This window comes from Amblyomma maculatum, chromosome 1 (genome assembly GCF_055883805.1).
Source record: "Amblyomma maculatum isolate TAMU_Amacu chromosome 1, ASM5588380v1, whole genome shotgun sequence".
Classification (NCBI taxonomy): Eukaryota; Metazoa; Arthropoda; class Arachnida; order Ixodida; family Ixodidae; genus Amblyomma; species Amblyomma maculatum.
Genome location: NC_139344.1, coordinates 381,919,145 through 381,943,601, shown reverse-complemented (window position 1 = coordinate 381,943,601; position 24,457 = coordinate 381,919,145). Strand labels below are relative to the sequence as shown.

Genomic DNA, 24,457 nt, shown 5'->3' with positions numbered 1-24,457 from the left:
GGCACCTACTTCATAAAATGTTTTGCACGGAGCAAGCAGACGTGCCTTCTATCTTCATATTTGTTTCTGATAGAGTGTACTGTAGTTAAATATTACTTTTTTCTCGTCAAACAAGTTATGAATGAAGTCAAGTTGTTTGCTCGTTAATGATAACGTCCTTGTTTAGTATCCAAATATTGTTGAAAGGGACGCTCGCTCCGCAAAACAAGCTGAGCTGCTTTGCCCATACGAGCTTCTGTGAAATCTGCGCTACGAAACTGCATATACATTGAGAATGTTGGAAATTGTAAAAACGTACGACCAACACTTTGCCCAAACTCTGCATGTCTGCCGGAAATTCGTTCTCCTCTGTTTTTCTTTATTGTACTCGTAATTGTGGTACTGCAACTGAGTTCACTGTCTTGGAGTATATGCAAAACGACGGTAATTCGATAATTAAATAAGAAATAGGGCACGTCATGCGTATTCCAGAGCAAAGGAATGTGACAATGAAAAACTCGCGCTTACTTTTAGTCCAAAGGAAATATTTATTAGATGGGGCAGTATTCTGTGAGTGCGTTCTATATTCATACTATAATTAGCATGAACAATATAAATAATTAATATAATTGAAGTGCAATCCTCATACTTTAAGAAAAAGTTAGGCTTTCTTTATGAAATCTCCTGTCCTTGCGTCTCTCTGCATAAGTCGTCTTTGCTGTTTTATTTAACACTACCAATGTCATAAGAAAATTGCATTAACAAACCTAAACACTTCTTTTCATACTGTCATCAAATATCTAAATCTGTCGGCGTGGTCTCTGACATAGGCTGGAGCCGTCTTGTTGGCATCACAACTGTCCAGAGGCGCGCTGTTATCGAAGTAGCGGCCGGTCCTTCTCAGGGAGTTGATATAGTGTAGGTCCGTTTTTTCGGCGATGTCACCCCACCGTACGCCATCGTCCCTCTGTGCTGCTGCCAGCTTCACCTGCATCATAGTGCGCCACCACATTGGAGGAGACCATATAACGAAAAAACAAATCTAAACCCTCGATGCTCGAGTGTGACCGATAAGGGTAATTGTCTGTATGCGCCTATATTAAGTACATAAGGTTCAACACTTCTGCCGTCAATAAAAACGCACTAAGGCATAGCATAGCGATGCCTATGCTATACCTTAGTGCGTTTTTACTGACGGGTGAAGTGTTGATAGCATAGCGCTGCCTATGCCTTAAACACAGGACAGTGAAATCAGCACAGTTAGGCTAATGATACCGGTACACCAGACCATCATCTGCGCTTTTCATATAATTTTTATTGAGGCTAGCCTTTCTAAGCTCATGAAACGAAATCCCGTGAGCGAGAGTTGTGCGCGAGGTCTGTTATATTCAGCGAGGTTCTGCGAGATGAGTTCCTTGTCTAGCGTTACTGCCGTCTGCCCTCCCACACATGAACGCACGGAAAGGAACGCCATGCGACAGCAGTGGTGGTGTACCGTCCACGCTCTCACTTGCCGGAAAAAGTGGGGCAAATAATGCGCCTTCCTTTTCCTATAAACAAATAATAATTTTATGTAGCACTGCAACAAATACCAATAAGGTACAAACGACGAGAGGCACATGATAGGAGAGGAAGGGCGCAGGCTTTCGCCATTCTCCTCTTAAGAGACACCTAAGAGACCCTCTAATTTTTTTTCCTTTGGACAGGTTGCTGCCGTACCTTACGATGCGCCCTATTTGACGTCAATTGAAGTGCAGCACATTAGGAAAAACACAGGAAACAAAATGAGTACAAGCACCGAACTTTAGTTAAGGAGCGTGTCGGAATAGAGAATGCGTAGCCACACAATAAACAAATCTTGACACACTCCGAAGTGAAATAATTTATTTTGATTTCAGTGCCTGACCCTTCCTTTTTTGTCTTGCGGTTAACCCTGGCGCGCTGCTCATAAATTATGGCAAACCAGCTAACCCAGTATTTCTGAACTAATCGGAATATAGCTACTTTATTGTCTGAACGAAGTGTAGGAGTGTATTTCAGTGGTATATACAGATGAAAATCTAGAGTTCCGATTGTACCACAACGATAATTTATTAATTTCACTTCGTGGATATCGACGTTGTCCCGGATGCTGATGAGAATGTGCCACTAATGAGAGTTGACTACAATTCTGAATCCGAAAATTATGAGCTTAGTTCCTGGAAGCATCCTTGTGTACATTGAAGGGCTTACTTTCTTTGCTGCCAAATTCCCTCTTTGACCGGCACTGCTATCTAACCAATGAAACGAGCGTGAGAGAAAACTCACGACCTTGACGCGTGGCTGCAAACTTGGTCGGTCGTAACTAAATGACTGTTAACGGCATGCGCTGCGACCGTGACGCTTGATCAGCTATAACTGTTATGTTCTAAGGAAGCATCGGCGTCAATATATCACTGCCGACGTCACGAAATGCGCACAGCATAGGAGTGCGCATGCAGTTACGATGACTGCTTCCTTTTTAATGCGAAAGCAGTACTTCACTATGTTCACAAATTTCTGTCCGCCGAAGTCCGCAAACCGTGTCCACAGACCTTGTCCGCAGACCGTGTCCGCATACCGTGTCCGCATACCGTGTCAGCAAACTGTGTCCGCAGCAGTTGTGCGCAATTCAGAAGTGGTGGAGATTAATGAGTGGTGTCAATCAATAGAGCGTGGCGTAATGTTGTGTTTAAAAAATAATTATGCCGATAGGTTAATTAGGTAATTAGAATAAAAGGTTCACAGAAAAGGGAAGGCGCAGTACCTGTCACACTTGTTCTGTGGAACCTGAAACGCGCCATAAGGAAAGGGAGGAAAATGAGAGTGAAAGCTGAAACAGAGAAAAGGGTGCCGGTAGTCGATATGACGCCAAGGCTTTTACGTCACGCAAGCGGAAGTAGAGCCGAAAAAGGAAATAGCAAGGTATTGGCGCGCAATTTGAAAGTACCAACGACTAAAATAGGTAAACAAGAAGTGAATTAATGTGGGGTAGAGGATATGACGTCACGCAACCGGAAATAGAGCGGAAAAAGGGCATAGGAAGGGACTGGCGCCCAATTTGAAAGTACCAAAGACTAAAATGGGCCAACAATAATTGAATTAGGTAACTTGAAGTAGCCAGAAGCAACCAACAGCAGAATCCGGGCTTTCGCATTACTCCAAAGCAGATTATGCAGTGGTCTTTAATTTTTTTTTTTTGTCTTTTATTCTGTGTTTTTCTAATATGGATATACAAAGTCTCGGGGATGTGCTTTCACAATAAATCTCCCATCTCCAAATATTTATACGTCTGTCCCTTCCTTTTGTTTCGTGCTCTACCCTGGTGCTCTACTCCTAAAATATGGCAAGTCAACTAGCTCAGTGTTCCTTAACTAATCGAATTATATCTAATTTATTGTCTGATAGAAGTTGAAGAGCTTATTTCAATGGACTATCCAGATAAAGATCCCGAGGTTTGATTGTACCGCAACTATAATTTTATTTCGTGCATTCCAGCTTTGCTCCAGATGCTGATGTCACTGCGCCACTGATGATAGCTGCTTTCGGCTCCGAATAAAAACCAGAGCTCGACTCCTGAAAGTATCTTCTTGTGCAGAGAAATGCTTACTTCATCTGCCGCCAAGCTTTCTCTTACCGGCACTGCTATCGAACTAATGAAATGAGAGTGAGAGAAAACTCGTGATCCTGACGCTGGAGTGCAACGTGGTTGGTCGTAGCTAAATGACTGTTTACATGCACTGTGATTTAACGTGACGCTTGAACAACTATAACTATTATGGTCTAAGGAAGCATCGGCATCAGTATATCAAAGCCGACATCTCCACATGGGCATAGCATATATAGCAAGCATCCAGATACTCTGACAGCGTGGTTTTTTGTGTGTGAAATTATCTTTTTCTCTCTAATATAGTTATGAAAACTTTCATATCTCAAAAGTCTCAAAGTCAAGGTTTCGCGTTGCTTCCCACGTCTATACGTTGGCTTTCTAGCACAGAAATTGCATTGTTGATCACAAAACACGGACTTAAATCAGTGTCGCTTGGTATGATACGAAAGTCTAAAAAGTCATTCTACACAAATGTGACGCCTACGAAGCATAGGTAGTGAACCGGCAGATAAAACATTCCTCCTCCTTACAAACGCACGCAGAAACGTTTGTCCTTACAGCTGCGTCAGGCTAGCTAGTTATTTATCTCTTCTTTTTTGGTGTGCTACATTCAGATATGCATTGATACAGTTTACAGCTCGCAGGCGGCTTTTCTTTATCTTAATTACAAAGTTTTTGGCTAGTTTTCATTTTTCTTCCCTCTACGTGTAGAGCCTTACTACCATTGAAAACAAAGCAATGTTTTGGGTGATTACGATTCGGGAAAAATAGTCATGTTGTCTTGCTAGCTTACCTGTATGCCACGAGCGTCGAAGCACCACGAGCAATGCCACCCAGCATATCGCGGTGGGGCGCCCTCTATAAACCACTTTTGGTCCAACGTTCTCGCTCCCGAAGGATGTTTGTGCTCGGTGGTTTGCATCCGACGCACCAGCAGGGAGTTGTTTTTGTAGACGTCGCGTAAAAACGCCACCGTACACACACCACTCACATCGGTCGGTTTCCGGTTCTCCCAAAAGAATCCGTACAGTAACCAGCGCAGACGTATCCCTATCGGCTCACCGAACCCGTCGTGATGTTTTAGAAACAGCAAGATGTCTCGGTTTGGTATTTCGTCGGCGTCCAGTATCATGAAGAGGTCGTCATCCCGGAGACTCCTGAGCCGACTCTGACCCAGGCGCCAAATGGAAGTGCGGAAGTAGTTTTCGGGGGCCCAAGGATTTCCGTCAGCGTAGTTGTAGAAGCCAACTGCTATGGGGATAATCTTGTGCGCGCATTCACTAAGGAATCCGGCATTCAGGTTTGATCGAAGGTGCAGAGGCTTAGTCGAGCCGAAGTAAGTGTAATTCGACTCGACGACGATGTAGTAGTCGACGGCATCCCCGAGCTCCTTAACTCTAATTTCGAAGAGGTCCAGTTCGTGGTTGAATACTAGTCCGTTGATAATGGTGCGCGGTATCGAGCGTCGCTTTATCAGACCTTTTGCGTACCAGTCTTGAAATTCGTTGGAGGACCACACGGCATCGGGAACAGAGCAGTCGGGGGCTTTCCAGCCATTTCGGCAGACGCACGATTCATTTGCATCCCTGTACAGCGTCCCATATTGAAAGCACTTATCTTCCGCACGGTCGCCTTTGACCGCTTCCGCCGGTGGTTTGGACGGCATGATGATTGTCATCGTGGCGTCCTTGTTAGCTCCTCTTGTAAAAGAGTGGCTTCCGGCTCTTGTAGAGTCATTACGCGTGACGTCAAAGCTGCACGTTTCGTTTTTCCTCCTCATTTTCGCTTGGGGGTGGACAGCGATATAGTATATCACACCAGGAATAAGGCTAAGTGTGCAAAACAAAGCAAATACAGTGCTTCGCTTTGGAAACATGGCTGCGAGAACCGTTACAGTGGGCGTAAAGTCCTCGGTGCTATGTTCTTTTCACATGCTTACACAAAACTGTAGAGACGTCAGCCGCCGCCGAGGAGCTGCAGTAGTGCGTTTTTGACGCTGGTTCGTATTTAATAATAATGTGCACACATTGTGAGTACTGCAGCGGGCAAAGTGAGGCAATATACGCTAGTCGACAAATGGATCGCGAGCTTTTTGTCTTGCGAAGTCAGCCTAAGTGTCATTGTGTCTCGTTGCCAATAGTGCGCACATTTCGCAGCAGTGAGCAGTTTTTCTTACTTGCTCCTCAAAAACATATGGTCTCACAGCGGCCTCTCGTTGGTTGTCTTGAAGAACCTGTTTTAGAATATATTTTAAGCCATTAGTTAAAATGTTTTTTTACTGAACACTATTTTTTTTTTTACATAAACTGTTCAATATGCACTTACTGAAGCAATTAAAAGCATTTCTTTGCTTTTACTTTGAGGTTTACAAGTAACTTATTGTATTCAAGCCGCGGCTCTGAATGACGTTCTGAATGTAGCTCTCGATCGATAAATGCATTGAGATCAGCGTTATTTTTATGCTCTATTTCTTTAGGGGTACTTAATTCACTTGCTGTAGCAACATCGGAGAATAAAGCAACACCCCGGGTAGTAGTGCTTCTGGGAGGGGAAGTGGAGGGGAGACAGCATTAGTATACTAATATCGGTCACTATCAGCATCTAGATATATAAAGAAATGCACAACCTACAAACTCTGAACAGGCTATCCAAACACACAACGGCTGCATAAAGATAAAAAACAACAGGAAAGAGTAACCCACATTAGATTTTCAAAAATGATGCTACCAAATACAGACACCTAACTGTAGCATTTTCTAACCACTGTAGTCAGGGAATGATTTTTATTCTTCTATGTCCACAGCTTAATATGAGCGGCTAGTGCATTAGTGAACCGTGCGCGTGTATAACACTAGTGGCGTAGAAAAGAATAGGCAATGTTTTTATGGTTGGGAGCAGAACGTAGTTCCGAAGTAAACGAAGAGAATATTAAGAATAATAAATCTAGAAATATGAACAATTTTTCATCTGTGTACTAAAGACTTCTTGTTAACACAAAGGTTTTTGTGCTAATTTTGGAATGGGTGTCGGATGAAAAAGAGGGATCCATGGTTCAGGACGGCGTCTTGACTTCAGAATAAGTAAACGTGCTTTGAACTCAAACGTGGGCAGGCAGATTCTAAATTTCTCTGGATGAAACCTTGTTAAGCTACGGTTTCAATGAAAAAAAGATAAAAGTTGACATGTCTTCTGATAAAGCGAAATGATTTGAACTTCGAACTGATATTTTTGTGATTTTTTTCTACCCATGTTATTATAGAGGAGATACGAATTCCGAGATAACGGCAAGATCAGAAATATTAAACAGTGATTTATTTCAATGAATATAGGTAGTGGACGTCTGCGCGTAAGCTGCATGTATTTTCACTTAAACGCTTTTGGCTCCCTAAGTCATATAAAACCAAATTTTTATTTCTGAAGCGAGAACACCTAATTGCTGGCGATTCCACGTTCATGATCAGGATGCCGTCATCCTCGAGAAGAATGGTCAATCAAATTAGGACAGAATGACCTTTTATCAGAGTTGAAAGCAGAAAAGGGCCGTATACCCAGCCCTGCAAGTCACTTGATAAAACTACATTTGTCGGCGAATAATTGTTATTGATAATTTGAATTGGCAGCAGTCGGTTAGGAAACACCCAGTAATATTTGTAATTAGGCTTTTCGAGGTGAAAGGATTGATAATGTTGGTGGGCGTAAAAAATAAGCAAGTAGTGTTATCTAAGAAGCCGACAAATTATATAAGGGACTATTCTTATACTATAATAGACGCACACAAGGTTAAAAATTGAGATTTATAGATGATGACAAGCAGTTGCCATATCCAGAATATATATTAAAAAAATGTGAGTATTCTAGCCGCTGTGGCAGAACAAATTTGGGTCGTTCCACTCTAAAGTAAAAATCATAAGCCTTCTGTGTGCTCATTGACACTTCCTTAAATCAGATTACATTATAGGCGCACGCCGCGTGATCATCTCAGTGAATCCCAGGCTGTACTGCTCTCCACAGCTTACTGCTCTTTAGGACGATAAAGACACGTGACATGCACGCCGCGTAGGGATATTACTGGGGCGTGTTCTGCGAGCAGCTTAGATTCGGAAGGGTAATCGAGCTTCAGTTGTTATAGGATGAGGAAGATGAGAAGGAGGAAAGGCAGGGAGGGTAACCAGTAAAAGAAACTAGTTTGTTACCCTCCACTGGGGGAAGGGGGTTAGTGGATATAAAAATCATGAGTAAGAGACGGATGGATGAAGTCAGTATGTTCACATCATAGCCATATCACGCCACATCACATCACGTCACAATCATGTGACGTCACATAACAGCAAAATCACAGCCTATCGATCAGACCCGTGGTTTTCGTGAAGCGGAGCAGTGCCTGGGAGGCCTTCACCGCCGGCTGTCGCCGCGGCCAGTTACATAGAATGTTGATTTCAGTCAGTGGGCGTCCATCCAGACGCTCCAGTGCACTGCAGAGGCACTGTCTTTCCACACTGTATATGGGGCAATCACTAAGAATGTGGCTTATAGTCTCGTCGCACCCGCAGGTTGTACATGCAGGGCTATTTATATACCTATCACAAAAGAATAAAAGTTTGTGAACGCCACACCAGCACACAGGCAGCACAGCAAAGTTTCTTCCCGTTGGGGTAGCCCTGGTGGAAGCCTAAGCTCAAGTCAGGGTCCAGGTATTTTAAGCGGCAGTTCGCAAACTGCCAAGGAATCCAGAATTCTACATGCTCAGATGTTATAAAACAGAAATCGAACAATGCTTAACTATCTATATATATTGAAAACTAGATGCCCCATGTTAAGCAGTTAAAAACTTTTACAATACGTACCCGGCTTACTGCTCAACTGGATATGCTACGTTTATGACCTCCGCAAGCAATGCTATTACTATACCTCTAAGGCCGTCTTTCTATATAAAGCCTATTGTTAAAAAGTAGTCGCGGTTTTCGCTGAGACATTTGATTTATATCCTATAATGCTAGAAACTGTCGTGGGTCGCATTCCTCCGACAGTTGCTTAAACAACTAGAGGCAAAGAACACTCAATCAACGCGACCGGAAGAAACACAGGCCAAGCTAGGCATTATCTCTTGTCAAGCACCGCCCACTTAAAACATTCAGTTTTGGCAATTTTATTATTTGTGATAGGTAGACACAATCAAGGTCTCTTTTCACAGTATATTTCGGAGTGCACCTTTCAAGTGAAAATTGTTTCCATGGCAGATAACGAAAAGAGAACAAACTTTGCAGAAAAAAGCAAGAAACAAACTTTTTTCATACTCCAATTTGCAGAACAATGGCTTATTAAAACTTCTGAAAAAACGGGAAAGCCGTGAAGCCTTTTCTTTTTTCCACTTTCATCCTCCAGGAAAGGATAATTAAAATTTAGTGCTCCGCCTGCAGCTTTACTGTTTCTGTCTTCAAGCACAAGAAATCCTTTCAAGCATTAGTGGGACCGACTTTTTGCCTACAAATTACATAACCGGAGTTCTCCTTTTCAAAAGAAAGAATAGCCTTCCGAAAACCGAGTCTTACATTGATGGTATGAGTGTTAATTGGTGCAAAAATATCAGGGGAAGAGTGCATGCATGCTAATTTTAAAATTTCACATTGCTTTAGAAAAAAGGTATTACATCTGGCATAGATTGCGTCGATTTGTGTACATCAGCCGCTGTTAAGCAGCGGTCTCTAGCCATGGCTCATAACCACTGTCATCGGCTACTGTCAGCACCTCAGTACAAGGGAAGTCGCCATCTTGTCCCGTTTGTTCCGCGAAACAATTCGGGCGCACTGCTGAGTTTCGCTTTATGCAGTGCGTAGCGAAGTCATTAATTAATGTCTGCAGCACAGATAGAACACAGCACGTTTCCCTTTGTACTGGACAGTATAGTATTATTAGTGTGCCAAAATGACCTCACCAAAGGAACGAACGAGCTTCATCTACCGAAGCAGGGATTGCGTAGAACGGCGTAAGCGTCGCTTAAAACTCACATAAATAATGTGCCTAAAGTGACATAGTCTGTACCTAAAGTGATATGACGAAGGTTCTGATGGCGAAAAAAACTGATAAGCATATGCCAGCCTAGTGATAAGAAGACGATAGAGAAATTGTTTGTTGACGTGGCAGTAAAGCAACCCTTGACGTGATGGAGACATTGACACTTCGAAACTGGACAATGCTTTGCCCTGTCTTAACATGGCTATAGCCAAATCTGACTTGGCCCACCCAGAATTTCACTTTGACTTGTCCTCGGCTAAAAGTGAGAAAGAAAACATCACATGGGAACAAGAGAGAGACAGCAGTAGTAGTTCAAAAGTAGTTATGAGGGGCAGTTGGCAACTAGCTGAACAATCGTTAATGTTGTCAAGTACTTGCTTGTGCAGAGTATAACCTTCTTCTTGCCCAGCGCGACCTTCCATTTTCATCATCAGTTCGCGTTTCGCTTCGAAGCTCGGCGAAACGTGAAACATAATTGGTACAGCGGTATTGCCTTCTCGATCTCCCTGCGACCCGGCCTCATAGGTTAAATATAGAAATGTCAAATTCTCCCCATCACTTGTGTGTCAAGTATAGAGAATAAAAATTAAACAAATATTTCTGACGTTTACTTAATTAAATTGAAATCGGTCAGGTTATATAAAAAAGGCAGAAACGAGGCCGCTTCTTTATTTAATCCGCGGCTGACCCTCCGGCAATCATATGGTAACATGGCGCTGTCTACTTCACCCGACCCTGATTCCCGAACATGATATTCCGCCTTCTCGATACGCTTGCAGATGCCTGTTATCGATTATACCATGAGTGTCACCACTTTTCAAATGTAATAAAGAGGTGTCATATTGTTTTGTAAATAGAAAAAAAAAATCGCGAGTGTTCGTTCATAGCCTACGCTTATCGGCAATAAGTAATACGTAAAGTGTCATGAAAGGCACAATACGCAAGGGTGCTTTTTTTTTCTGCAATTTCAGTTGGTAAAAAGCTACAATCCGAACGAACCCTTTGTCGCTTTTTGTTTCATTTTCCTTCCTGTAAAGCGCAAAATAAAATGACGACTGTCACTTCATGTAAGTACCACTAAGGCACGAAGTATTTACCATCTAGTTTTTCTCACAGATAGGTCGAGGAACCAGCATGAGGCGGCTAAATAAATGCTGGAATATCCGAACACTCAATCACGCCGTAATATCTAGGCTCTATGAAAACAAACCAATCCGGTACTGTGGCTCATTGACTTGGTCGTTTGGTTGCTTATCCCAAGGTCCCTGGTTCGAGGCCGGCCCTGGAGGCCATATTTCGGTAGAAGTGCTGAGCAAAATCGTCCACACTATGCTTCGTCAGCGCACGTTTAGAAACTCCGGAGGATCGATAATATTGCCGACTCCCGAATCAAGGGGTTAGCTTAGTCCCTGTGTCGCATTGTGACTTTGAAATTTACTCCCTAATTTGTAGACAAATGTTGAAATTGTCGCTGAATAATATTTTACGTTTCACTGCAAGCACAGAGCCCAGGGAGAGGGATTGAATCCCTGCAGTCGTTTCTTGATGGGGGCGAAATGAAAGGCGTCTATCTACTCTGCGGTGTCAGTACACGTTAAAGAGCTCCCAGTGGTGAAAATGTTCGGAGCCCTTCACTACGGCGTCCCCAATAGGCTTAGCTGCTTTGGTCCCCGATGCAGTGGCGCAGTGGTTAGGACAGCCGACTGCTGTAACTATGGCTGCAGGATTGAAATCTGGTCGCGGCGGCCGCTTTTCGATGGAGACAAAAGATAAGGTGCGCGTGTGATGTACGACGTAAGGGCACGTCAAAAATTCCCTTGGGGGCCGAATTTTCTGGAGTCCTCCCCTACGTATACCTTCCATAGGCTGAACTGCATCGCGTCCCGCCGCCTTGGTGCAGTGGTTAGGGCGCTCGACTACTGTGCCCATGGATGCTTGGTCGAACCCCGGCCGCGGCGCGGCTTTTAAATGGACGTAAAATCAAGAAGCCCGTGTGCTGTGCGATGTGAGTGCACGTTAAAGAACGTGGTCGAAATTTCCGGAGTCCTCCATACGGCGTCTCTCATAGCCTGAGTCACTTTGGGGCGTGAACGCCACAAACCAAACCAAATCTGAATCAGTTTGGGGCGCTAAACCACATGAACCAAGCAACAAAACGTTTGTTTTGGAAGGTTAAGCCCTGTAAACAAAACTACCAGTACGTGTCCAGATATTGAATATCACCCGCGACTTTGCTGAGGTATTTTCGAGTGCGACGTATTTTTTCACTGAAGACAGGGCTGTGTCGGGAGGGTTAACTAGAAACAGACGAATAGCAAGACGAATAGCACAGGCCTCTCGACAGCTTAGAGCTAAGAACTCCTGCCGGCGAAAAAAAAAGAAAGTTCATCTCATAGGCTGATAAGCCAAGTATGCATTTTGATAACCTTTAGCAGTTCCGCCAGCCAACAAGTCACCGCAGGTGTGAATTTGTAGGAGACAGATTACTTTATGTCGGCTCAGTTGAAGTTTTTAATTTAATTAAAGAATTTTAATTGAAACTACAGTGACTGCTAAAATGTAAAGCTGCATGTTCAGGCCTTCAACATACTTTGTTACTTTGTATTCGTTAGACATGCAATCCTCAAGACAGCCAGTTAATGCTGCACCGCGAGAGATGAATGGCTCATTTTCTTAAGCAATGCACAAAAGTTTGCACAAACGTTTCGAGGCAATATCATCGGAGCTTCGATTGTTTGAAATAAGCATTCGAAGCATTCAGCATATATTCCTGTGAAGGCGCACACGATGCAAGCAACATATGTTAAAATGACAATATTGAGGGGGATATAATTTGCCTTCCTGGCTGAATTAAAGCACGTAAAATGAAACACACTTTTGCGAATAATATTGTTTGCCCCCTTAGACTGAAAAACTCAAAGACAAGTGGGCTGCCATTCCCTGAGCGATAACTTTGAAAAGAAACTGTAATTTCCCTAAAATATGACGCACATTGGTGCAGCTGAGAATTCGGGGCCAGTAACACAATTTTGTAGTGAATACCTGAAAGTGTTGAATTAGCTCAAGTCAATTTTCACTCACTCGATATCCTTTCCATCCACAATTTGAAATGGAAATAGAATCATACATGAACAAAAGGCTTGTACGTAGTCCAGCAGCAGTGGTCTTCTATTCTTCGCGCTCATCTATAACCTCGGAGCTCGAGAATAGAAGTGAAGTCATGTGCACTGCGTTTCTCCTCCACCGTTACCCTTCTGTTGCGAATCTAAGCGGTCTTACATTGTTCCTTCGTTTCATACATTTTTACTTTGTCAGTTTTTGTTTCTCCGCATTGCCTAGCGGCAGCAAAGTGCATCCATTGTTGTCGGCTGTGGAAAATGCCTTTTACTGTAAGACTTCAAGAAGAAAATTTCTACTTTAGCGAGAATAGTCTATCCAAGAATCCAAGAACTTATTGCGTCAGCAGTGTGAGGCCTCCATCGAGGATAACAATGGCGCAGACACCGATTTAACGGTGCTGAAACTGCCTACCTGAACGTTTGAGACGTCTTTTTATAATGTAAGCACTTGTTCAAGTCCTTAACCTCAGATATCGCGATAAGTACGAAAGCTGAACACCGTTTTATTTTTAGCCGCAGACTGTAAGTTAGTCGCACCTAACTTAACACCTAACTTAACTACAGATGGCTTCTGAAAAGGAGAGGGAGGGGGTTGACTTGTATCCGTCATATGACTTAGATGCCCCCATCGCACGCAGGTCATTTCCGTGGAGTTATAATCGAACGAAGGGATAGGGCCAGGTGTGAGCTGCACCTCGTGTATATCGCACCAGGATAACTTGCTCCTTATTAATCCTAGGTGGGTAGCAAATCCCAGCTCAGTAGAGATGATGAATTTAGAGAGGGCGCCTACTGAAACAGGTGCAGGAGCCTTGCGATGTGGAAGACCGTGCATTTCAGGCAAAAGCGCAGTAAACGCTAGCTTTCAGCACTTCGCCCACGCCGCTGAAGTGTGCTGAGAGCCGAAAGGTGTAGTTCACAAGGGCGCTTAATTGTCCATAGTGGAGGCTTGTCAGTGACGACAGCTATATGCAATGGTGATAGAGATTTTTTTGGATCTGAATATTATCACGATGTGTAGAGCAGCAGAATAGGCAGTGGTATTTGTTTATATCCGACTGGAACATACTGCAGGACTCGGCTCAGCGTAATTGCGTCTCCTCAACGGTAAGGTCCCGAAACTTTGTTCTGCTCACAGGGTACCTCCGAGCGGGTTAAACGACGATTGTTACCAAAAATTGTTTTCTAAAACCTAAAGGTAACGTACACTCACTGAAGGCAAAAAATGATTACGGTGAAAGGTAATTAAGTAGTATATACCGTTGTCAGGCCGTCACTTCGTGGCTCTGTTCACGGCTGGTTTTGCGGCTATTAAGAATCAAAAACATTACATAATGCAACCTAATGGGGATTACGCCCAGACGAGATCTTAGTAGCTTATATTACCGCTGCGATTAAAAGAAAAAGTTGCACCAACAAATTTCGAACAGATGTTTTATTCTCTCGGTGCTCAGGCAAATAGTGCCAATCCATTGCGCCCCTGAAGAAGCGAGTACAGCTAGCTTTAAATGCGCTTTTATTCATTTTTGTAATATTGCCGCCGTTTGTCGCTAGGTGACGCTGATCAGAGGACCCTACCGTTGAGAGAACGGAATCACGCCTCGGCTCGGGCAGGATTGGTATGGAGCACACAGTACACAAAATGCGGCCAAATCGCTGAAAGCGTTCGCGTTGTAAATGCAACAGTGAAATAACATTACAACTCACACAGCAGTAATCACACAGCAAAAAGCCATCTATGGAATGAAAAAATAATTTGTATAAAAATCTATACTCAAAAAATCACAGCAGAATAAGGCATGTGAACGAATATGGCTTTTGAGCCAAGCTTTGTGAAATATATCATTCTGTACTGCACAGTGTCTAAATGCATCTATTGGATGCGTTGGTTTCAACTGGTTCTAACCCTTGGAAAACACGAAATAGTGCAGTAATTGCGTCCTCGCCATGTGCAGACCAAGAAAGTGAAACTGGTTGCGAAACAAAGCGAAGCTGCGCTGACCATATTAAAGTGGTTGAACGACAATGAAGAATTCGCTGCCATGTTGCCACCAGGTGAATCACCGTGACGGTCACAAAGGGAATACGTGATATTTGTTGTAACAGCACAGCTGGACAAGAACAAGAGGTTAACAAAGTTTATACAGTCCGGCGCTGGTTTTCAAATGCGCATTTATTCGAATTAGCACTCATAATTACAGATGGCATCTTCCACTTGAAAAAAAAGAAAGAAAGAAAGAAAGAAAAAGACACAAGAAGAAAAACGTTCATTCCGGCAACAAATTACACATACGTGTTGCAAATCTCGCATAATCACCAACAAGGCAAGCAAAGGTTAATGTAGAAGGGGCTTTTTCTCATCAAATAGAAATGTGTGGCACTCTGAGGCTGATACATAACATTGCACAAGCCCTGAGTCTATCACGAAATAAAAAAAATGTTTTCTCAGGCACAAGGGCACACAAGGAGGAAGTAATCAGAATGATCTGAAGGTTCAGGGATATCAAGCTACTGTTCAACTAAATAAGATCAGGAAGTCACTGCCCTCCTTGAATTTGACATGCAAGTACGGACTCAATTGTGCAGGTATAAAACTGGGTAAATCCAGCCTGGCAAGTAATCTATATTCACGAACCTGCATATCCGGAACCGTTATTGCAAAATTAACAGTGAGGAACTAGTTAATGCAGGGCTCCTATTTCAAACACAACACAGGCAGGGTGCATATGTGACATAGTTAACCACGCTCTGCCTCATAATTAATAATTCAGAAAGCAGGCTTATATCCAGAGTTTTGAAACCATCTTGATGAACGAGGACAGTGTTTAAAATAGAGATAGAAGTGTGTCGCAGGGCTGTCAGCGCTGCTTCAAAGGAAGCACAAAAGCCATATAGTAATAAAAAGCGTTTTCGTAACAGCCGCGATGCATCTTTCCTTCACATATATGCCTAGCGCGAGAGACATTGTTAACTAAAGAATAAATTATTAATCGCACCCGCAAACTAGATTTTAACAAACATCCTATGAGGGCTAAACATATCGTTACTCAGACGCCAAAGGAATGAATACATGCAAATATGCACGTTGCAGTTATAGCAGCGACACTTCTTTTCAGGTTTTTCACCCAGATTAAAGCCAATGTGCGTACTAATTCAGCTTACCTTAACCCAACACACGACAAGCATACCAAGCTCTGCTAATGGGTAAACACGAGGTACGTTGTTGTATTTCGTCGCAAGATTCATGAATGTCTCAAGGCGATTTCAAATGCTCAGGCATTCAAAATGCACGCTAGAAGGGAAAGCACTCCACAATTCACACCTCAGTAATTCATGGATGCACTTGAATTTGCATATTACAATAAGTTACTTAACAAGGTAATATCATCAGCGTTACTGAACACTGTTCACGCCAGCCCAGGCCGGAGGGCAGACGCTGGTGCAGGCAGGCAGTTTCTCTTTACTAACTTACGCTTACTGCAGAGAGAGATACTACTTGCCGGGAAAGCAACGCGCTTTCGTATTCAGCAGGCTGGAATCAGGGAATGCACCAAAGCACATATCCATCGTCGTTTATTCACTTTGGTAACCACTCAAGCACACACTGTCCAACGCTGACTGTACCATCGGCGTGAATAAGTCCTAAAGTGTGATCGCTCTATTATTTCGTCACTTGCTGAGAATTGTGTGGCAACATATCCAAGCAGGTGTTCCCAAAAGACGATCTCAAGGGAGAGGAAAGCACACTGTCCACAGCTGGAAGATACTGGCAAGCTGGGTCGCTACTTCGTGACGTGGCTTTCTAGATGCCGAACGACTTTTCCCGCCCATGCTCCATTCGTCACTGACGTAGAGACTAGGCCTTATTTATGTGGCATTGGCTATAGACGTACGGTGTTCCTGCTGATATACTGGGCGCGATCAGCTAAGTGACCAGAATTATGGGTAATAAGTAAATTAGGAAGTGTAAATTCATGAAAAGATGTACATAAAACCCCCGACGGAAACCCATAGCAATCGCCGGAACAGCTGGAAGAAGTGTAAGGTATCGCGATAGTAGACAAGTTCATAATAAGTAATTTTCGGATTTCCAAAACAAAGTTTAGAGTTCTGGCACCGCACCGTTCAAGCATTGTAATGTAGTATTAAATTAAAAATTATAACTTCTTCAATTCGTTTACCCAGCACAGAAGGAATAATGACAGCGCAGGGGCCTCCTATCATACTGTGCTATGGTTATGGCAGTATGTTATGGCCAACCCGATAGGTAGAGTGGTAGGTGATACCTATGAGGTTTAGCATTTTGGAACAATGCAACAAAAATAAAGAAAAATCGGGTCGTGATTACTGACAGAAAAATAGAACCTGTTTTGGAATTTGATGAAAGTAATGCGGACTTCGAACCCTGTGGAAATGTCGAGGGTTGCGATGATATGCCTAAAAAGTGGCTACGAGAAATTTAAAATGTCCTTGTCCGTCAGCGCGCAGCTTCATTTCAGGGAACATCAACTTGTGTCAAAAGCTCGTGTTCTCTGCCGTATAACAAGAGTAGATTACCTTACATGCAAAGCGAAAGCCCTGGTTTCAGCGTTATTATATCAACCTCGTCTATTGGTGCTAACAAGCAGGCGTGTGAAGATGCATCCTTCGCAGTTAATTTTTAAGGCACGACAATTCGTAGCCGGCATTGTAATTCTATTGTCTCGAAAACGCTACACTAAACAATGACATGAGCCAGACGTGACCTTATTTCTGGCAATTCGTTTTATTTTATTCGAAACGTTCCTCCTGCTCTGGAACAATAGCGCTACCGCGAACTATTGTAAACCTTATCGTTCCTGCGAACAGACGCAGTCATGTAGCCTTGTCATATTGATTTTAAAGCGCAGAATGATTGAGGCAAGGCCGCAAGCATTTTGTTCTGTTTGTGCACACTCGAGACGCCGGTTCTTTTTTTTTTTTTTTTTTTTTGTCACGCTGGATGGGCTGACATGTATCTCCAATAATTGCAGGTTGCTTCGACATTGTTTCAGGTTGTTCTAGTAACCTTTTGCGGCTTTAAATTGGCGTTGCTTCGCCGAGTTAACTTGAGCGCTGACACAAGAAGCGGGCGTTCATAGATCAACGACGAGCAAGCGTTATTTTTTGTTGTTATTGCTACCACGTTACTTAATTTTGAGGACGCGTCACCTAACTAAGGAGTCTTTTTCAGTACCACGGCAGTCTGTTTTCTGTATGCCAACAACAGCGTCATTACCACATGATGAGAGCTAGTAGCAACTCGTTTGCTTTGCTTGTTCGCGAACAGATGCGAAGTAGCTGCACCTGAGAAGTCAATAATTGAATTGTACGGGAGAAAATCACAGCGATGGTATGGTGGAAACATCTCTGAAGTCAACCGTGATTGTCACGTATATTGCAAGCCGGAACATTGAATATATACGTATCAATGCGACAAATTCGACGGACGTCTATTAAGTACCTTCTGGGACAGCAGTAATTAAGTTCAGTTGGACATACCTGTTCTAGTACAGTTTCAGTGTGCCGTGCGTACGCGCTAGATATCTGCAGCTGCACCTCCAGTAGGAAAATCTACAGATGATTTTCTGTTTCTCAACAACATTTATGGGCAGGTTTTGGCAGTTAACCTGTCGTGACACCAGAACTGTCTATAGTGTAATAGGGCGTTTATTGAAGCTCAGATGGAGAGCTGTGAGGACAGGACCTTGCAACGGCGAGCCCAGCGTACTTCGTCTTCGTCGCACAACGCACAGGTGCATGTCGATGGCGATGACTATCACAGTACATTTTCCCCCCGGGTAAAAAAAGGAGCCATCCTGGCGACTTATGGCGCGGAAAGCACAGCGGGGTCATAGAATGGCTTCAATCGGTTCACGTGAACTGTTTCACGACCACGGCGACGCAAGTCCGCAGAGGGCGTGACGGGCTCAACTACGTAGTTGACTGCAGATGTTTGCTGGAGGACCCTATATGGCCCGTGGTAGCGAGCAAGAAACTTCTTTGAAAGGCCAGGGGTTGTGGAGGGCACCCAGAGCCACACCAGTGTGTCCGGGAGATATGGCGAAGATTCGCCGGTATCACGGAGGTATTTTTGTTGCCACTGATTTTCTGTTGTGAGAGAGCGGGCGAGCTGACGGCATTCTTCTGCGTACGTGACGGCATCGGATAGCGGGGAAGATTCGGAAACGTCAGGGCGGTAGGGAAAAAGTGTGTCCATAGTACAGGGTGGCTCGCGCCCGTAAAGGAGAAAGAATGGAGAGAATCCAGTAGTGGCCTGTGTCGCGGTGTTATATGCGTAAGTAACAAACGGTAGAACTTGGTCCCAATTGGAATGGTCGGTGTTCACGTACATAGCCAGCATGTCACCGAGAGTGCGGTTAAAACGTTCTGTCAGTCCATTCGTCTGAGGGTGGTACGAGGTAGCGGTGCGGTGTATGATGCGGCATTCTTTCAGGAGAGCCTCAAGAGCGTCTGATAAGAAAACGCGTCCGCGGTCACTGAGCAGTTCGCGAGGGGCACCATGGCGAAGAACCAGGTTTTTCAGAATAAAGGCAGCCACGTCGCGTGCGGAAGCAGAGGGCAATGATGATGTCTCAGTGTAGCGGGTTAGATGATCCACTGCCACGATAATCCAGCGGTTGCCAGCTGAAGTTGTAGGAAGGGGACCGTATAGATCTATGCCGACACGATCAAACGGACGGGCAGGACAGGGCAACGGCTGCAACGAAGCAGAGGACTTGAGAGGAGTTTTTCGGCGTTGGCAAGACTGGCAGGAGCGGACAAAATGGCGGACAAAGCGGTACATTCCACGCCAGAAGAAGCGTAGACGCAAGCGCGTGTAGGTTTTCAACACTCCGCCGTGGGCGCACTGGGGATCAGTATGGAAAGCAGCACAAATTTCGGCGCGGAGATGACGGGGGTGACTAAAAGCCACTTCCTTCCGTCGTGAAGATAATTGCGGCGATAGAGCAGCCCGTCACGAATTGAAAAATGGTGAGCTTGGCGGGCAAGCGCCCGAGACAGACGACCTGGAGAGTGACTTGAAAGAAAGTCCAGAAGTGTAGATATCCACGGGTCGCGCCGCTGTTCCGTGGCCATGTCAATAGTGGCAAGCGAAGACAAATCGTAGGCGCAGATCTCATCAGGCAACGAAGAGGGAGGCAGCGGTGAGCGCGAAAGAGCGTCCGCGTCAGTATGCTTGAGGCCTGAGCGATATATGACACGAATGTCATACTCTTGGAGGCGAAGAGCCCAGCGAGCAAGGCGGCCGGACGGGTCCTTGAGGGACGCCAGCCAGCACAGAGCGTGATGATCAGTGACCACATAAAATGGTCGGCCATAGACATACGGACGGAATTTGCCGATGGCCCAAATAATGGCCAAGCATTCTCTTTCCGTAACAGAATAATTGGACTCTGCCTTGGTCAAGGTGCGGCTTGCGTACGCCACCACATAGTCTCGGATACCAGGTTTGCGTTGGGTGAGAACGGCGCCTATCCCAATACCGCTAGCGTCAGTGTGAATCTCAGTTGGCGCATTCGGGTCGAAGTGGCGGAGGATGGGAGGCGAAACCAAAAGACGGCGTAAAGTGTTGAAGGCGTCATCACAAGCAGGTGTCCATGCGGAGAGGTCGGAGCTACCGGAGAGGAGCTGGATGAGAGGAGCAATAATAGAGGCGAAATTTAAGATGAAGCGGCGAAAGTAGGAGCATAGGCCAATGAAACTTCGTAGCTGCTTCAGTGATTTTGGGCGTGGGAATTCGGCAACTGCACGAAGTTTGCTGGGATCGGGAAGAATGCCATCCTTAGAAACGACATGACCTAGAATTGTTAGTCGGCGAGCAGCAAAGCGGCACTTCTTCAGATTCAGTTGGAGGCCGGCGGTAGCGAGACAAGTGAGAACGTCCTTCAGTCGGAGCAGGTGGGATTGAAAATCGGTAGAAAAGACTACGATATCATCGAGATAGCAAAGACAGGTTCGCCACTTGAATCCACGAAGCACAGTGTCCATGAGGCGTTCAAATGTGGCCGGGGCGTTGCAAAGCCCAAAGGGCATGACGTTGAATTCATATAATCCATCTGGTGTGATGAAGGCAGTTTTAGAGCGGTCAGCGTCAGCCATTGGCACCTGCCAGTAGCCAGATCGTAAATCCAACGAGGAGAAAAACTCGGCGCCCTGCAAGCAGTCTAGTGCGTCATCGATGCGTGGCAGAGGATAGACGTCCTTGCGCGTGATCTTGTTGAGCCGGCGGTAGTCGACACAAAACCGGAAGGAGCCGTCTTTCTTAGGTACCAACACAACTGGAGACGCCCAGGGACTGTGGGATGGCCGAATGACACCCCGACGGAGCATGTCGTCCACATGATCAGCAATTACTTGGCGCTCCGAAGCCGACACGCGATAGGGGCGCTGGCGCAAAGGTGCAGTTTTACCGGTGTCGATGGTGTGCTCTACGACAGACGTGCGGCCCAAGTCAGTTTGAGGAAAGTCGAATGAAGAAGCGAAGTTCTGCAAGAGGGCGACAAGTTGATCACGTTGCGCAAGTGGAAGATCAGCATCAATAGCATGTTGGAAAACGTCGGAGGGCGTCGAAGCGGTCGCAACATCGCAAGAGCACAGACTAGCGTCGAAGGAGGGGGTTGAGTCAGCAAGAGTGGTGATATGACTGGGATCAAGCTCTTCAAGACGTCCAATGCATTCGCCACGGAGCAGGACTGCTGGGCAAGAAAATGGGTTCGAGGCGTAAAGTGCACTCTTGCCGTCTTGAATTTCGAGAACAGCGAACGGAAAAAGGAGGCAGGGATGACGGGAGGTGGCTTCGGAAGGTGTAAAAATCGCAGTCAAAGGAGTTACCCACTCACAAGACAGTGGTACGAGGGCAGCAGAGAACGGAGGAATGTCGGTGTCATGGGCGACGAGAAGTTTTGCAGTGCGGGGAGGGGTATCACAAAAGGGTGCATCACAGAGGGGGGCGAAGGCAATTTGTGCACGAGCACAGTCAATAACGGCTTGATGAGTCGATAGAAAATCGTATCCGAGGATGATATCATGCGAGCAGTTCGGCAGAACAATAAACTCGATGGGGTACAAGACGTCTTGAATGAGCACACGGGCTGTGCAAGATGCGGAGGGGTGAATGTGCTGTGATGAGGCGGTGCGGAGCGAAAAGTCGGAAATCGGAGTGGTCACTTTGCGAATTCGACGGCAGAGCGCTTCACTGATGACGGAGACGGCTGCACCGGTATCGACGAGAGCGAGAACTGTGGCGCCTTCTACAGAAACTTTGATAACATTAGCGGGACGGCATGGAGGACTTGAGGAATTCGAAACAAGCGCAGTTCTTGCCCCCGGAACTGCGTCTGTTAGTTTCCCTCAACGGTGCTGGTAGAACGTCGCAGCATTGGAGAAAGCGATCGGCGCCGAGGAGAATGTGATCGACGAGTGGTATAGGTTTGGCGATCTTGTGGGACAAATTGAGAACCGGGCGGAATCATTTGCGAGCGTGAGTCGGTATCGTACGGGTAAAATCGAATGTCAGGCTGTGAAGGTTGGAGGCGCTGGCGACAAAGGCGCGCAACATGGCCCGGCCGACCGCAGGCATAGCAAATCGGAAGGTTGTCCGTAGTACGCCAAGGTTTCATAGGATGTGGGCGGAATCTTGAGGGTGGGGCTTGAAACGAAGGCTCAGCATGCGGCGGTGAACGGTAGGCAGGGACCTGCACATAGGAGCCAGACGTGGGCGAAGGTGGTGGCCTAGCCGTTACTTGGGCATACGTGAGAGGTGCCGTCACAGGCGGCACCACGGGGTTGGACGGCAAGGCATCAGCGACGTGTTCTTGCACGACACGGCGTATAGCAGGGGCCAAAGATGGAGCCAGTTCAGGAACGAGGCGGCCCGAGTCTTGAAAATGGGGAAGGAGTGAGATTTGACGTGCGACCTCTTCACGAATAAAATCTTTGATCTTTTGATTCAGCGGGCTCCCTTCAGAAATTGGCGAACCACCCAGGGCTAATGCGGATACGCCTTCGTCGCACACACTGGAGCGGCGCCTAGAAGCGCGCCGCTTGCGGAGCTCGTCGTAGCTCTGGCAAAGCTTCACGAGTTCACTAACGCTGGTGGGATCTTTCGCTACCAGCATCTGGAAGGCGTCCTCAGAAATGCCCTCGAGGATGTAGCGGATTTTGTTTGCTTCCGGCATGGCCGGGTCGACTCGTTTGCAGAGATCAACGACGTCTTCTATGTAGCTGGTAAAGGTCTCATCAGCGCGCTGAACACGATCGTGTAAACGTTGTTCGGCACGAAGCTTACGCACTGCCGGGCGGCCGAACACTTCCGCGAAATTCTTTTTAAATGTCGACCAAGATGACAGGTCAGCCTCATGGTTGCGAAACCAGAGGTTCGCCACGTCCGTCAGATAGAATATGACGTTACTGAGCTTGTATGAGTCATCCCACTTGTTGTAGGTGCTTACTCTTTCATAGGATGACAGCCAGTCGTCGACATCTTGATCGGCCGTGCCGCTGAACAGGCAAGGGTCACGCTGGCGCACGACGCCAGCACACATGATCGTGGGTGGAACGGCCGGCAGCGTCGAAGTGTCTTGCATGGCGGTCGTAGAGGGTAGTGTACGGCTTCGCAGTTCCAGTTTGGGTGGGATCGTTTCCGGCACCTCCGCCAATTGTAATAGGGCGTTTATTGAAGCTCAGATGGAGAGCTGTGAGGACAGGACCTTGCAACGGCGAGCCCAGCGTACTTCGTCTTCGTCGCACAACGCACAGGTGCATGTCGATGGCGATGACTATCACAGTACAATAGTAACGTCAGAATTTTCTGTACTTACAATGGAAAAGTACTACAGAAAAGTACGACAGAAAACACTATACACCTGCAGAAAACTGTGACGTTTATGATAGAACTTCAGAATAATTTATAGCATTTTTGATAGAGTTCTCTAGATTTTGTTGTTTTTTTTCGACCGGAAGCTGTGCAAAATACGCAGGCTGAAAAATAAAATCATAACAGATGACGTCACCCACTTTTCTTCATATCTAGGCTTCAACCTCACGCTTTGTAAAGCGTGTTTAAAATGAAAAGGAGACCAAGAATAAGCAGGCGTGCGAAGAGGCCGGATCCTGCGCAGTTTTATTATAGCACGATAATTCGTGGCAGACGTTTTAATTTTATTTCGCGTGTTATAGGAAGAGGTATAGACGTTTTACTTAACGATCAAGTTAGTCAGACTCGATCTTATTGCAGTGAAACTTCATTTGAGCGAAATTCAAAGGTATTTAAGGAAATATTTTTAAAGCGAAAGTTCGATGAACTGAAGTATGTACTTAGAAGTTTGTTTCAGTTCGCTTTAAGAAACATATGGTGTTCGAATCATAACTCAACCCATTCATTTGTCACTGCGCTTATTTGCAAGCGATGAATGCAGTGACATTTTGCAAGACTTTTCAACTTAGTACCGCACTGGTCTTGAAATCAGCCGCCGTACTACGATCTCATAAACCTTGTCCGGTACAACTGTCTGCTGGACAGCAAATGTCTTCACTTTCTTCAACCAGATCATGGCTTCAGCAGATCACGGTTAACGAGCATGCATACGAACGGCTTCTTGAAGCTAAAAGTCTAAAGGGGCTAAAGCTCTGTCTGTGGCTGTGGTGCCCACTAAGTATTCAAAGCCAGCTATGAATT

The 24,457-nt window shown here is 45.4% G+C and overlaps 1 protein-coding gene across 3 annotated transcripts; it reads right to left on the bottom strand.

The window, feature by feature from the left end:
* Positions 1-503: 503 nt before the first annotated feature.
* On the bottom strand, positions 504-12,864 carry LOC146208377 (beta-1,4-mannosyl-glycoprotein 4-beta-N-acetylglucosaminyltransferase-like). Of its 3 annotated transcripts, none has more exons than XM_084592973.1 (3): positions 12,747-12,864; positions 4,401-5,840; positions 504-967 (listed from the first exon to the last, which is right to left on the bottom strand). In XM_084592973.1, the coding sequence occupies exons 2-3, from the start codon at positions 5,481-5,483 to the stop codon at positions 761-763; spliced, it is 1,290 nt and encodes a 429-aa protein (XP_084449099.1). In that variant the 5' UTR covers positions 5,484-5,840; positions 12,747-12,864; the 3' UTR covers positions 504-760. The 3 variants fall into 3 exon arrangements, with proteins under 3 accessions (XP_084449099.1, XP_084449094.1, XP_084449103.1); XM_084592968.1 differs by having other exon boundaries at positions 12,701-12,850; XM_084592977.1 differs by lacking the exon at positions 12,747-12,864 and adding an exon at positions 8,452-8,488.
* Between the last annotated feature and the right edge of the window lie 11,593 nt (positions 12,865-24,457).